This window comes from Schistocerca americana, chromosome 1 (genome assembly GCF_021461395.2).
Source record: "Schistocerca americana isolate TAMUIC-IGC-003095 chromosome 1, iqSchAmer2.1, whole genome shotgun sequence".
NCBI classification, from domain to species: Eukaryota; Metazoa; Arthropoda; class Insecta; order Orthoptera; family Acrididae; genus Schistocerca; species Schistocerca americana.
In genome coordinates, this window is record NC_060119.1 from 118,840,613 (window position 1) to 118,856,525 (window position 15,913).

General features: G+C 40.1%; 1 protein-coding gene across 1 annotated transcript in view; it reads left to right on the top strand.

The window, feature by feature from the left end:
• Positions 1-15,913, top strand: part of LOC124605072 — a 108,294-nt gene that overhangs the window by 18,216 nt on the left and 74,165 nt on the right. Inside the window, exon 2 of the mRNA XM_047136559.1 lies at positions 5,069-5,221. Within this exon, the coding sequence (XP_046992515.1) occupies positions 5,069-5,221 (153 nt within the window). The remainder of the gene's footprint in view (positions 1-5,068; positions 5,222-15,913) is intronic.

Sequence of the window (15,913 nt, forward strand, 5' to 3'; positions counted from 1 at the left end):
CCATAATCTTGAGATCACACTTTGTGGCGCACGGAGGGCCCATGCTGCGACCTACTGTGTTTGACCAGCCTCCAGTCGCCCTAGTGTTCTACCCCTCGCAGCGTCATCAATATGTGTTCTTTGAGCCATTTTCAACACACAGTCACCATTAGCACGTCTGAAAACGTCTGCACACTTACTTACTGCACCGTACTCTGACATGTACCAACACACCTCTGCGTATGTGGACTGCCGCCAGCGCCACCGTGCGACGACCGCAGGACAGATGCACCACATGGTCATACCCAGAGGTGATTTAAACCCGCAAACCGCCCACCAGAGCGTCGTTTCACCGTGTATCAGCATTATCTTTAATTTACGAGCATGAGTGTAGTTATGTGGATTCTGACTCGTAACGAGACAATTCACCGTCACACCAGCAGTGGCAATACACGCTTCGCTTCCAGTCTGGTATGGAACGACTGCTGCACAGGTGCTAGCATTTCGGCAGAGATGCCCAAGGAGGCCGCAGCAATACGTGTGCATATCATCGGGTGTAGTTGATATGTACCTGTAGAAAACGTCATTCAGATTTTCCCACAGAAAAAAGTCTAAAGGTGTCAAATCCGGGGGACGGGCCGGCCAAGGTACAGGTCTTCTGCGTCCAATCCAACAATTTGGGAAAAGTTCGTGAAGACATGGTGTACTACTTCGTGCACTATGGGCTGGACAGACATTATTTTGGTACCACAGGTTCCACCTGGTTTACAGTGGAACGTCTCCTAGCATCCGTGGAAGATGGTCTGCTAGGAAGCTGCGATACTTGTGCGCGTTCAGTATTTCGTCTATGAAAAACGATTCTACGAGCTGATGGTTCTCTAGCCCACATCACACGTTTATACTTCGTGGATGCTGACGTTCCACCTGAGGAAGACAGCTGGGATTGTCAATAGACCAACAGTGCATGTTTCGGCGGTTTACCCGCCCACGACTGGTAAATGTGGCTTCGTCACTAAACAAGAGACATGATGCATCTGGTGTGTCCTGTCTTAATGCTCATGTACAGAAGTTAACACGATTCTCATAATTGTTTTCATGCAGCTCTTGATGGAGAGAGATGTGGTAGGCATGGCATCTATGTCGATAGAGAATGCCTAGAACATTTGCCTGGCTCAAGCCACTTCCTCGTGCGATAGCGTGGTAACTTACGTGCGGATCAACTGCAACAGCAGCAAGAACATTAATTTCCCTCTCTTCTGTCGTCACCTGCTTCCTTCTGTTACACTGTCGTGTTACAGTACCACTTTCACGTAATTGGGTAAAGAGGTAAATAAATAAGTGCCGAGATGTTTGACGTCTAATGGTATATCTTGCCTCATACACTGTACAAGAACGAACTGCTTTCTTCCAACACTCTCCATACGCCATGAACACGTCGGCTTTTAGTGCACTGGTAAATCCCGTCGTCCACTCAGAGCCTACTGCTTCAGATGACACACATTCACTGACTGGCAAGTCGCAGTGCGCTCAAGGAGCACACAAGCACACTGTAAGCAAACATAACAACATTGTACCTAGCAACTATGCAGACTAATTGGCACAAACTATTGTCAGTGCGAAAACTTCAAAATACGATATCTCGTAAACGACTCGCACTACTCCTCCAACAGACACCACTGGCATTATAATCAATTCTACTTTTCGTTTTTTGGTGTCAATAGGCACTGTTCCATTTAAAAAGTGTATGTTTACACAAAAAATACATTTTGTAAGTATGATTACAATCTGCTTGTTGCCTAACATTACGAGTCTCTCTGTGAAAACCGCACATCAATAGCATTTTGCATTTCCGCAATATTTGCGGCGCAAATTTTAGGTGATTCATCCTGTATATGCATGCATGCATGTATATATGTATGTATGTACGTTCTACTTCTCCTCCATATACCACTGGATGTACCTCCAAAATTAAATTTTTCACAGTACATATTCAAGTAGATACGGCGTAATAAACATTGAGGTGCGTGATATTAAAATGGCTGGGTGAAATACACCAGAGATACAAGTGAAATATATGTACAAATACGTGTGAAATATGTTAAATATATGTGTATTATATTTGACATGCGTGTATGTAGGCAAAGCCATGGATACAAACCTACGTTTCTAGCATTTGTAGACTTAGCGAACGCTTTTGACAATGTTGACTAGAATACTCTTTTTCAAATTCTGAAGGTGGCAGGGGTAAAATACAGGGAGCGAAAGGCTATTTATAGTTTGTACACAAAGCAAATGGCAGTTATAAGAGTCGTGTGACATGAAAGGGAAGCAGTGGTTGGGAAGGGAATGAGACAGGGTTGTAGCCTCTCCCCAATACTGTTCAATCTGTATATTGAGCAAGCAGTAAAGGAAACAAAAGAAAAATTCGGAGTAGGTATTAAAATCCATGGAGAAGAAATAAAAACTTTGAGGTTCACCGATGACATTGTAATTTTGTCAGAGACAGGAAAGGACTTGGAAGAGCAGTTGTACGGAATGGACAGTGTCTTGAAAGGAGGGTATAAGATGAACATCAACAAAAGCAAAACGAGGATAATGGAATGTAGTCGAATTAAGTCAGGTGATGGTGAGGGAATTAGATTACGAAATGAGACACTTAAAGTAGTACAGGAGTTATGCTATTTGGGGAGCAAAATAATTGATGATGGTCGAAGTAAAGTGGATATAAAATGTAGACTGGCAATGGCAAGGAAAGCATTTCTGAAGAAGAGAAATTTGTTAACATCGAGTATAGATTTAAGTGTCAGGAAGTCGTTTCTGAAAGTATTTGTATGGAGTGTAGCCATGTATGGAAGACGAACATGGATGATAACTAGTTTGGACAAGAAGAGAATAGAAGCTTTCGAAATGTGGTGCTACAAAAGAATGCTGAAGATTAGATGGGTAGATCATATAACTAATGAGGAAGTATTGAATAGGATTGGGGAGACGTTTGTGGCAGAACTTGACTAGAAGAAGGGATCGGTTGGTAGGACGTGTTCTGAGGCATCAAGGGATCACCAATTTGGTATTGGAGGGCAGCGTGGAGGGTAAAAATCGTAGATGGAGACCAAGAGATGAATACACTAAACAGATACAAAAGAATGTAGGTTGCAGTAGGTACTGGGGGATGAAGAAGCTTGCACAGGATAGAATAGCATGGAGAGCTGCAGCAAACCAGTCTCAGGACTGAAGACCACAACAACAACAACAGCAAACAATTTATTTTATCTGGTATTACTTTTATGTTGTAATTTCATGTACTGACACGCTCCTCAATTTGCTCCTACGGAACTAGACACGTAAATAAATAAATAACAAATAGTACCCTATAGAAAGTATACAGGGTGTTACAAAAAGGTACGGTCAAACTTTCAGGAAACATTCCTCACACACAGATAAAGAAAAGATGTTATGTGGACATGTGTCCGGAAACGCTTAATTTCCATGTTAGAGCTCATTTTAGTTTCGTCAGTATGTACTGTACTTCCTCGATTCACCGCCAGTTGGCCCAATTGAAGGAAGGTGATGTTGACTTCGGTGCTTGTGTTGACATGTGACTCATTGCTCTACAGCACTAGCATTAAGCACATCAGTACGTAGCATCAACAGGTTAGTGTTCATCATGAACGTGGTTTTGCAGTCAGTGCAATGTTTACAAATGCGGAGTTGGCAGATGCCCATTTGATGTATGGATTAGCACGGGGCAATAGCAGTGGCGCGGTACGTTTGTATCGAGACAGATTTCCAGAACGAAGGTGTCCCGACAGGAAGACCTTCGAAGCAATTGATCGGCGTCTTAGGGAGCACGGAACATTCCAGCCTATGACTCGCGACTGGGGAAGACCTAGAACGACGAGGACACCTGCAATGGACGAGGCAATTCTTCGTGCAGTTGACGATAACCCTAATGTCAGCGTCAGAGAAGTTGCTGCTGTACAAGGTAACGTTGACCACGTCACTGTATGGAGAGTGCTACGGGAGAACCAGTTGTTTCCGTACCATGTACAGCGTGTGCAGGCACTATCAGTAGCTGATTGGCCTCCACGGGTACACTTCTGCGAATGGTTCATCCAACAATGTGTCAATCCTCATTTCAGTGCAAATGTTCTCTTTACGGATGAGGCTTCATTCCAACGTGGTCAGATTGTAAATTTTCACAGTCAATATGTGTGGGCTGACGAGAATCCACACGCAATTGTGCAATCACGTCATCAACACAGATTTTCTGTGAACGTTTGGGCAGGCATTGTTGGTGATGTCTTGATTGGGCCCCATGTTCTTCCACCTACCCTCAATGGAGCACGTTATCATGATTTCATACGGGATACTCTACCTGTGCTGCTAGAACATGTGCCTTTACAAGTACGACACAACATGTGGTTCATGCACGATGGAGCTCCTGCACATTTCAGTCGAGGTGTTCGTATGCTTCTCAACAACAGATTCGGTGACCGATAGATTGGTAGAGGCGGACCAATTCCATGGTCTCCACGCTCTCCTGACCTCAACCCTCTCGACTTTCGTTTATGGGGGCATTTGAAAGCTCTTGTCTACGCAACCCCTGTACCAAATGTGGAGACTCTTCGTGCTCGTATTGTGGACGGCTGTGATACAATACGCCATTCTCCAGGGCTGCATCAGCGCATCAGGAATTCCATGCGAAGGAGGGTGGCTGCATGTATCCTCGCTAACGGGGGACATTTTTAACATTTCCTGTAACAAAGTGTTTGAAGTCACGCTGGTACGTTCTGTTGCTGTGTGTTTCCGTTCCATGATTAATGTGATTTGAAGTGAAATAATAAGATGAGCTCTCACATGGAAAGTAAGCGTTTCCGGACACATGTCCACATAACATATTTTCTTTCTTTGTGTGTGAGGAATGTTTCCTGAAAGTTTGGCCGTACCTTTTTGTAACACCCTGTAGATGTAGATATAACGAGTATGTGGAAGATACGTTGATACGCACAGGCTATATTCTTAGCGAGTAGACTAGATATAAGAATGACCGAGAGTGCTGGGACAGCCAGTGACAGCTTGCTGTGTGCAGGTGGTGTCGTACGTGGTGGACCGCGGCAGCTTCAACGCTCTACTGGTGCGGCTGGCGGCCGCTCGCCGCGCACACGCAGACCCCGGCGGCCGCAACGCCGCCACGCGCGACCGCAGGCTCGCCTTCGGCACCGCGCTCTACAGGTTCACACAGGTGCGCAGCTCTCCTCAGGATGAAAGCTCACACTCTTCACAGTCCCTAGCACATTTACAGCTATGCTTCGGCCATAGCGGCCTTCGTAAATTTCTTATCTTGCAGCGAATAACATTAATGAGTGTCATGAAAATAGTACAGAAGCTGGCGAAGAATTATACGAACAAAAGTCGCGGGACACCTAGTAATATCATCCTTTTACCGGCATAGTGCAGAGCTCGACATGGCAAGGTCTCAACAAGTCGTTGCAAGTCCCCTGAAGAAATAACGAACCTTGCTGCCACTACTGCCGTCCAGAATTGCGAATGTGTTGCCCGTGCAGGTTTTTGTGCACAAACTGACCTCTCAATTATATGCCATAAATGTTCGATGGAATTCTTGTCGGGCGATCATGATGGCCAAATCATTCGCTCTAACTGTCCACAATGTTCTTCAAACCAATTGTGAACAACTTTGGCCCAATGACATGGTGCACTGTGTAACACCTACAACGCCTCTCGGTGTTGAAAAAACAAAAATAGCTCCCAAATTAGCTCCCATTTCCTTAAAATATCAATTCACAAAATGACCCAAGTCCCTCCACAAGTAGTAATTACGAAAAATAAATAAAAAACAAATAGAGGGAAATATCTAGTATAGAAAGCAAAAGAAAAGAAAAGAAAAATTTAATTGTAAATTTTAGAAACATGGGAAGGGGGAAAAACAGTAGAAAATATTAAACTATTAGTTGTTCCAATATGTAAGAAAATCAATATTATTGTCACAGAACGTAGGTCTGGGACACCAAAGACAGTGTTTATTAAAGTATAAATAGCCATACGTCGTAATTACGATACTCCATTCTCTAGTCTGTTCTATTTCTGAAGTTATTTAGGACGTACAGCTTTAGAGAACAACAATTGGGACTTTTTTAAACGGGGATCAAGAATAGATCGTGACGAGATTGTTTTTGAGGATTGTCAATTCAAGACTTTAATTTGGACATTTATTAGATTAGATAAACGGGAAGGTGAATAGTAATCTCTTTGGCTTTAATGTCAATTCGTGTGAATATTTAAACGTTTTACTGAATTGAGAATTTTAACCGGATTCGGACTTTGAATTATGATAGTGGGAAACTTTAACTTCACGCGACTAGTCATCATAGTTAATGACAGTTTGCGGATATTAAATAGAAATAACTTATTTACCGAAAGTGACAGGATATTATCTAACATCTCTGATGCTAGCGGGAATCCTACTTAGAGATCTAATTCAAGAACTTCTTTGAGTGAGATCGTATGAGTGAACCTATTTATTAATAATTCTAGTCAATAAACTGACGTTGATAATTTGAAACATAATACAAATCTTGAACATTAATTTAACTTAGATTAATAAACGTTAACGTTACGCGATCTATGCCAAGAACAAACTAGCGATTCGTAACTAAAACAATTGAACAAAAGGTTAAAGTATCGTCGTCTGTAAACATTGGTAGTAAAGCTACTAAAGATTTTTTCCCTCAGAGTTGGGAAGACTATACGTGTAGTCACCCACGTTTAACATTGGGTTTTAAAAGTAATTAAACTGATACTTAGCCGGGACAATATTAAATAAAAGTAAAACCTTTCAATGACAGTCAATGTGTAAAACATAAAATCAAACTTTCACCTATTAGACGAAAAAGCGAAAACAGAAAAAGGGCTGCTACAACTGTCATCCATAAAAAGTCCATAGTTGTTTGGGAACATGATGTCCATTAATGGTTGCAGATATTCTACCAGTAACTGAACACAACCATTTCCATTCAGTAATCGGGTCAGTTGAACCAGAGGACTCAGTCCATTCCATATAAACACAGCCCACACCATTATAGAGCTACCACCAGCTTGCACACTGCGTTGTTGACAAGTTGTGTCCGTGGCTTCGTGGGACTTGCGTCACTCTCGAACCTTATCATCAGCTCTTAGCTACTAAAGTCGAGACTCATCTGACCAGGCCAGTCGTTTAGGGTCCAGCCGATATGGTCACGAGCCCAAGCGAGGCGTTGCAGGCGAATGGCGATGTCGTGCTGTTAGAACAAGCACTCGCGTCCGTCATCTGCTGCCACAGCCGATTAACACCAGATTTCCCCGCACTGTCCTAATGAATACGTTCGTCCTACGTCCCACATTGGTTTCTGCAGCTACCCCATACAGCGTCGCTTGGCACTGACAAGTCTACGCAAACGCTGCTGCTCTGGATCGTTAAGTGAAGGCCGACGGCCACTGCGTTGTCCGTGGTGAGGGGCAATGCTTTAAATTTAGTATTCTCGGCGCAGTCTTTTACATTGAGGACCTCAGAATACTGAATTCCGTAACGATTTCCGAAATGGAATGTCCCATGAGCTCCAACTACCATTCCGCATTAAAAGTGTGTTAATTCCCGTCGTGTGGACGTAATCACGTTGGAAACTTTTCACATCAATTACCTGAGTATAAATGACAGCCAATGCACTGCCCTTTCATACCTCGTGTACGCGATACTGCCGCCATCTGTACGTGTGCATATCACTACCCATGACTTCTGTTGCCTCAATGTAAATGCATATGAGATGGAAGATATGAAACTATATGACGAAACAGAAATTTACCCTAAAATTACTTCTACAGGAATAACTGTTCTTTCCAATTAAAGCAGAATTTGATCCAAAAACATAAGGAAGAGGTGGAAACTTGACACGTTTCTAATTACATGACATAGTACATAATACTGGAACAAGTAAAAAACATAAAATTTTGACTGTTCCCAGAATTCACTGAGACTGAAACAAACAAGTAAGCAAGGCTCCACAATGGCCGTAAAATATCATAGTAAGACGAATTCTATTACGTAGACAAACCTCACCCAACACTCATTTGTCAGATTTAAAACTTTCATGCTGTCTAAATGCTTCATCAATGAAAATCCATTCACTCGTTCCTGATTTGTCGAGGTCAACTGGCTTCATGGCGAACGATATATGACGCTTTTATTTCATTGCACATTGCATTAAAAAACTCGTAATTCGGAGGGCGGTATGGGTAAACTTGCAAAAGAATGAAGCAACACTCGCAAACACTGCCAAAACACTGTTAGGCTATATGTAGTAGAAGATGGAGAAAATATAAAATAAAAAAATTATATCTATTTAAGTGAATGTGTAGATCAATGCTACAAAAACGAGTTCAAAAGGCATAGTATTCTCAAAATCATAACATTTTGCTATAAAAGAGAATTTAATAAAATAAATTAATTTCACTTAATGTTTTCAAATTACTGAAAGTATCATATGATATGCCTGGGATTTAATATACGTGAGATTGGTAACAACAACAACAAGTCATAAAAGTAACTTCTGCCAGAAAATTGTTTGTTTATTACTTAAGACACTGTAAGACAGCTGTAAGAAATAGCATCCCCTCATCCCACGCCGTCTATAAACCGTTTTAGTGCAACTCGTATGAAATACAGCTCCTGGAATTGTCATCCACCTGTATAGCAATGCACTAGAAACTACCCTTCCCTCGTTGTTTGAAATATCTGTAGCCGGCGATGTGGAGCAAACGTGCTTCACCGAGAAAAACCTGATGTTTAGCAACGTTACTGCTCTTATAGAACACTTCTCACCACTCTTCGAATCTTATATTATTTTCTCAGATATTAGCTTATGGCAAGATCCACTGCAGTACATTTGTAGTTCATAGTCTGCGTTGCACATCAAAAACGAATCATTTGCTGAACATGTTACTCCACTGTACAAACTGGATAGCTTTCAGATTGTTATTTTGTGAAATATTAGTCCATGGCAGGAAGTATATATTTTGTGATTAAACTGCACAGTCCGCCCAGTGCACTGAAAACAGTCAACATGATAAACTTGCCTCTTCATTCTTCCGTTTTTATAGCTTTCACTGTATGATACGCTATACCTCGACAGCAGCAAAGCCACCAGAAACGCTACTCCACTGTTCGAACATCTTAGCTTTCGGATTAATATTTTCTGAAATAGTAGTTTAGAACAAAATTCCTTTGATGCGCACATCCATTCCATGCCACACAGCGAAAACCGTCCACTCAGCCAACACGTTACTTCCCTACGTGGACATGGCAGTTCTGAAGCTTACTTTGTGAGATGATGGTCCACACGGTAAACGCATTAATTGTGTGTCTTCTAAGTTCAAAGTCTGCAATGTGAATCGAAAGGTCCGTGTTGTACACCAAAAACACACTCTTAAATACATATGCTAGAAAGACGACATTCTCTCGCTCAAGCACGACAACAATCAGTCTCTGCTATCCCCCCCAAACTCATTTCCAAAGCTGATTTTTCTGGCAGAAACTGCATAGAGAACAAAGTTTTAATCTTTCAATCGAAATTACAATTTTACATTAATATACCATTTTATGCACTTAGAAATATTCTAAGCACATTGCATAAGAATAACAGTTCCGTAGACGGCAGTTACAGAACGTATACAGAAAGGAACGGAAACTTGCACTGTTGCAGTTCTCTTTGCAGTGAAAAAAGAAAAAATAAAAAGAAATATTACAGTAAAATGTTCACAACCGCAAGAGGAATTGACAGACCTCTGAAAGACCTAAACTGCCATCTCCAGTAGGCGACATTCTTTCGTAGTAATTGAGATCCTTGGCAGAACCTCCTTGCTAAACTATTCAACATTGCACACGAGATATGTTAGATCCTTGGCAGAACCTCCGTACAAAACTATTCAGCCTTGCATGCAAAATATATTAGACGGCCAAAACGCTTTCAGACTTCATAAAGAATATAATAGTTCCAATTCCAAAGAAGCGACATGCTAACTGGTGTGAACGTTAACACAACATGGTTGTAAAATAGTGACACATTATTTACAAAAGAATGAAAAAGCTGATAGAAGCCGGCCACGGTAAGATCAGATTAGGTCCCAGAGAAATCAAGCAGTACGCGAGGTAATACTGACCCTACCATGTATTTCAGAAGATGAGTAGAAGCAAGGCAAATCTATATGTTTTGTAGCGCCTGTAGATTTAAAGAAAACTTTTGACAATGATGACGGGTCCGCACTCTTTGAAATTCTCAAGGTAGCAGGAATAAAATACTGAGCGAAATTTTATTTACAACTTGTACAGAAACCAAGCTGCAGTTATAGGAGTCGATGAACACGAAAGGGATGCAATAGTTGAGAAGGAAGTGAGACCAAGTTGTAGCTTCTCCCCAATGTTATACAGTCTGTACACGGTAAAAGAAACCAAGAAAAAATTCGAAACGGAATTAAAGTTCTGGGAGAAGAAATACAAACTTTGAGGCTCACCGATGACATTCCAACACTGTCATAGACACTTAAGGACTTACGAGATTAGTTAAATGGAATGTATATAGTCTTAGAAGTAGATTATAAGATGAATATCAACAAAATTGAAACAACGGTAATGCGATGTAATAGAATTAATTCATGTGATGCTGATACAATTAGATTAGAAAGTAGGGTGAAACTTCCCCTTTGAACAATTTATGCATGACTGTGCTTAAACTGACACACAATATTTTTAGCGCAACGCAATCTGACTATCAAAGATCCCTGCAAAAGAATGGCCCTGACTAACATTAAACTATACCTCTTACAAATCACTTACCTCACAAAAATCTTCGCTGCTCAAGCTACTGCAATACAGCGAGCGCCACTACTGCCAGCTAAATAAAAGATTCAAACTATGGAAGGCACTAACTACTGATAGGGATAGTTAGCAAATGAAAGATATTAATAGAGAACAAACAATGTATTTACCTTAATATCATCACAAGTCATAATATATATATCAGTTCATGACAAATTACAAATCTCCGCCATCTCTCTCCCCACATTCACCACTGCTGGCGGCTCACCTCCAACTGCGCAACGCTACGCGCTGTTCACAGCCAGCTGCCGCTGCCCAACACTACAATGGCGAGTATTACAACAATGCAAAGCAGACACAGACTGCCCACAGCACAGCCAGTGATTTTCATACAGAGGTGGCGTTACCAATGAAAAAACCTAAACAGCCTACTTACATAGCCCCCATGCTCCCCACAAAAATTTTTACAAATAGGATTGGGCAGTGGCCAATACAGAATTGAAAAAAATTTTTCATAATTACAATAACAAAGAAATCAAATGCACACACTTATTGATACAACGTTGGTCAAAAGCTAAAAATTTCTCACAGTCCATAAAGACAGTCCACATTGTTCATCACAGTAAAATAGTGTTTTTCTCAAAGTCTGAGCAGTAGAAGAAAATGCACACGGAAGTAGTGGATTTCCATGCAGTCTTGAAGAAGTAGTGTTGTCCTTCCAACGGAAAGTCAGTGCTGACTCTCGACATGCTGACAGGTAATGGGCCACAACAGAGCAAACCCACTGCAGAGTCAGTCGAAGTTTTGATGAATATTGGTAGGTAGGTCATCACAGAGCAGACCCACTGTAGTCCTGGTAGAGATTACGGTATTGGTGGGCCACCAGAGGTGCAGACCCCACTGCAGTCCTTGTAGAAATAATGGTATTGATGAATCATCAAAGATGTAGACCTACTGTAGTCCTTGTAGACACGGCCAGCAGCCATCTGTTGCGACTGTGCAGGTGCACAATCACCATCGAAGAGTCTTGCGGAGAATATAGCAAGTCCATAAACCACCCCTTGTCCACTCACAAAAAATTTGTTTGACATGTCCTTAGAACCAGCAATGCTGTTATCCAGTCCCTTGCGGAATTATTAACACATGTGCAAACACTAACAGTCCCAACTTCTCACATATTGTCCATATACTATGACCAACAGAAACGTGTGCAGTGAAATGTAACTTACAAGTTAATAATATCATGAACTGGTGACAATTACCATTTTATAACAGAAGAATACAATAACAAAGGTACAAAATACATCATTAAAGAACATAACAATACAGATAACATTTGTAGTACAGGCTTTACAAAAGAATCGAACTAACATAGACATCAGTGTTACAGGAATTATGACATGAGTACGTACATAAAAGATCAGAATAACTTTCGAAACATCAACTTCACACATAAGCATTTAAACAGAATGAATAATGTCTAATATCTTTACAAAGTAAATAACATATTATTCATGCCAATTATATTTGATGATAACAGTATTCCTCATCATAGTGAATGTAGCTTAATATTAAAAGAGGGAAAAATTCTATGAAACTACACAGAGACAGGAAGAAAACAACTACACAAGGGTACACAAACACATAGTGGGATAACACCAATAGGAAAGGACAGGGTTCGTTTTCAGTGTAACATTTGGTACTGCAGTCCAACCCAAAACTTCATTCTATAGATCTTTCGTCTTATTTCAACCTTTGCTTCCCCCAAAAAAATCTTATCCAAGCATGCTTTCTGTATTCTGTTCATATTTCTTTCAAAATAATTATTTCTGATTGTACAATACTCATTTGGGCCCAAATCCTTTTTATATAACTTCGCAATGCATTCTTTACCTATTCTCCATAGTCAGTTTCTCATATAGTCTACCCCCTCTTAAGCTAACTTAAATCTACTGAGCTCAGATGCTAAACTAAGGGACGAGGCAATGCAGCAGCACGTAAAACAATTATTATAAACAGCAATGCAAAAAATGCAAATTGGCAAAGCTAGCAGCATAAATGAGCAAAAGTCAAATTCAATAACACTATGCCTGGCAAACAGCAGCAACTTATACCTAAACATTACATAGCGCAAGCAGAAAAAATATTATACTAAAGACGATAATGCAGACAAGGGAAATGTATATTCACATCTTAATGTCTATGTAATTAAAGTGGTGCACCATAAGAACTTATTGTAAAAAAAATATTACCATGTACTTGAAAAGAAAATTATGTGTTACTGTTACTAGTTCCTTCTTATTGTTCTTTCCTTTCCAAGTGCTCCTTTTTTAAAGAATGTGGATCATAAAATAATTATTTAATAGGTCTGTTGACAGAAAGTGTTCACATTAGCAAATGCATTTCATTTTATAAAAGCAATGCTGCAACACAGCTGAAAAACAGGTATCAAATGAAATAAGCAGTTACGCAAACCAAAGCATAAAAATATCATTCAATAGTCATGTGACATTTCATAAGTTAGTAGAAATTCTCTCAACTCTCGTAGAAAGACGCTTGTCGTAATCAGGTGTGCAGATGTACGAATATTTCCCATCAATTCATAAGCATTTCAGTAATTAGCACAAAGTGCGAGTAATCATATGTTTTCAAGTAACGAGGGTGTCGCATTAGCGATGAAAGGCACACCCTACTGGCTTGTTCTCCAGGTGTTTGACACGTCCCACGTCCCCTTTTTTTTCTACCTGTGCCGCTGAAAAGGGCTCGCAATAATGGCTTTTTCTCCAGGCGTCTGACACAGCTGGGTGCCCGCGACGCATTACGTGCAGGTGGTCACTTAACTTTCTTACGGAAATATTTACCGCTACAGTGACAGCCTCACATAAAAATATTTCACAGGTCAAGAATTAGCGTTGCAAATCTGTAGAAACAAAATCCTATGAATATAACAGTGTCCAAAAAATGTTCAGTGGCATTGTGATACATTCACACATGATTCACACATGTCATAACTCTTAAAGTACGATTCTTGGTTTCCAACATCCTTTTTCACAAGTCAAGAGTCCCTACCCACTATTCATTACTCCTTACCTTATTACACATATACGTATCCATCGACACTCGTCAATATTTCGTCATTATAAATATGAAGCATAATCAAATAACTCATATAGCCTCAGCCTATTAATCGTAAACATACCTCAGCAGCATAATACACATCGTCGTCGTAAAAATAACATCATAACACCTCGGTCAAATCTCAAAATCGTCGTAGCTTCCTCCAATAATTAAAAAAATTCTCTGCTCATGTCAAAAGTGTCATCTGCCTCAAACGTACTTTAAAAATCATAATCCCTTTACCAAATACATCATTCAAAGCTCTCATAGTATCACAATGGTTCCAAAAAAATATGAAGAGTTCACACAGTACAGACAAAATACAATTTCGTAAGTGTGAAGTTATCCAACGGTGTAATTACGTAAACATGTGTCACTCATGTAATAAAAATAAATGTTTGTCTCTCTCAGTTAAATGATCAGATAGCTGTGTAATTTATGTTTTAGAGAAATATGGTACCGATCTGTAAAGTTGTATAAGCAAATACCATATTAGCTAGGGTTCCTTGTGGTTGCCACACACATGGTACACAAAGTAAGCGCGTACCCCCCTGAGGTTTAATGTACAATGAAAGTAGTCGATGAGTTTTTCTTTTTGGATAGGAAAATAACAGTCGATGGCTGAAGTAAAGAAGATATAAAATACAGTCTGATAATAGAAAGAAAAGTGATTCTGAAAAAAGCTATTTGTTAAGATCGAATATAAATTTAAATGTTAGGAAGTATTTTCTTAATGTATTTGTCTGAAGGAAATGAAACGTGGACGACAAGCAGTTTAGACAAGAAGAGAATACGAGCTTCTGAAATGTGGTGTTATACAATACGTTGTAGCAAAAGACACCGACTCATCGAAAACTTACTATATTTATTCCACTATCCCATATTAACTTGACAATTTAATATGACACTTTCCACAACAATGATAAAAGCTGACCGTCAACTTCTTGGAAGAACTTAAGCACAACTGGCATCAGATCAAAAGACAATAAATATATCTACTTCATTTAGCAACAAGCATCTACTGTAAAAAATGTAAATTATCATCTTTGGTACAGCAGTACTTTAAAAGGTAAAAAGACAGTGTTTTTTTAAACAAAAATTAAATAGGGCAGTCAATAATGGAACATTAATTTAGCTTTATCGCCGCCTTTGACGGTTACCGTTCTGTACTGGTTTAGTATCCACTTACTATTTGGCGTCTTCATAGTGCTGTGTTCAGCGGGTCGGCTCCTCAGTAATCGCACGCAGCTAAGCTTGTAGAAAGGAAGTTCATAAAAGAGTCGGACCTAAAATATTAACGTTGGTATTGAGGAATAATTCATTAAATCAAAGTTCTACATATTATGTACCCCGTCAGCTACTTTCTGAAATCATCGTAAGATACTGAGGTGAAACTACGTATCATCACTGCATAGTTATGAGACGTTAAAAACGTCCTCCAGAAATATCTTTAATTTTACTTAGCCCGTTTTTCAAGATAGTGATGACCTGCTGCGAATACATAGTGATGCTATTGGCAGCCATTTTATTCCCGACGCTAACATCTGTCTAATCAGCATAGGCAGGATATTATGAGTTAAAAATGCAGGCACAATTTTGCTGATAAGCCGAGAATGTTTCGTCAAAGCTACGAACAGAGGTTTATCTTTCCTCAACCAATCTTCTAAGATAAATCGCAGGATCAGTACTGCCTCCGAAACGCAAACTGACCTTCCCAAGATTGGCCTCTACTAGTTTATCGATTCACCTGTAAGTAATCTGCGTCAGTATCTCGCAACTACGGCTTATTAACCTGACAGTTCGGCAACATACACATCTGTCAGAATCTGCCTTTTTGGAAGTGGAATTATTATATGCTTGAAGTCTGAGGGTATTTCGGGAGTCTCATACATCTTGCACACCAAGTGGAATAGTTATATCATGGTTAGCTCTCCGAAGGATCAGTGATTCTGA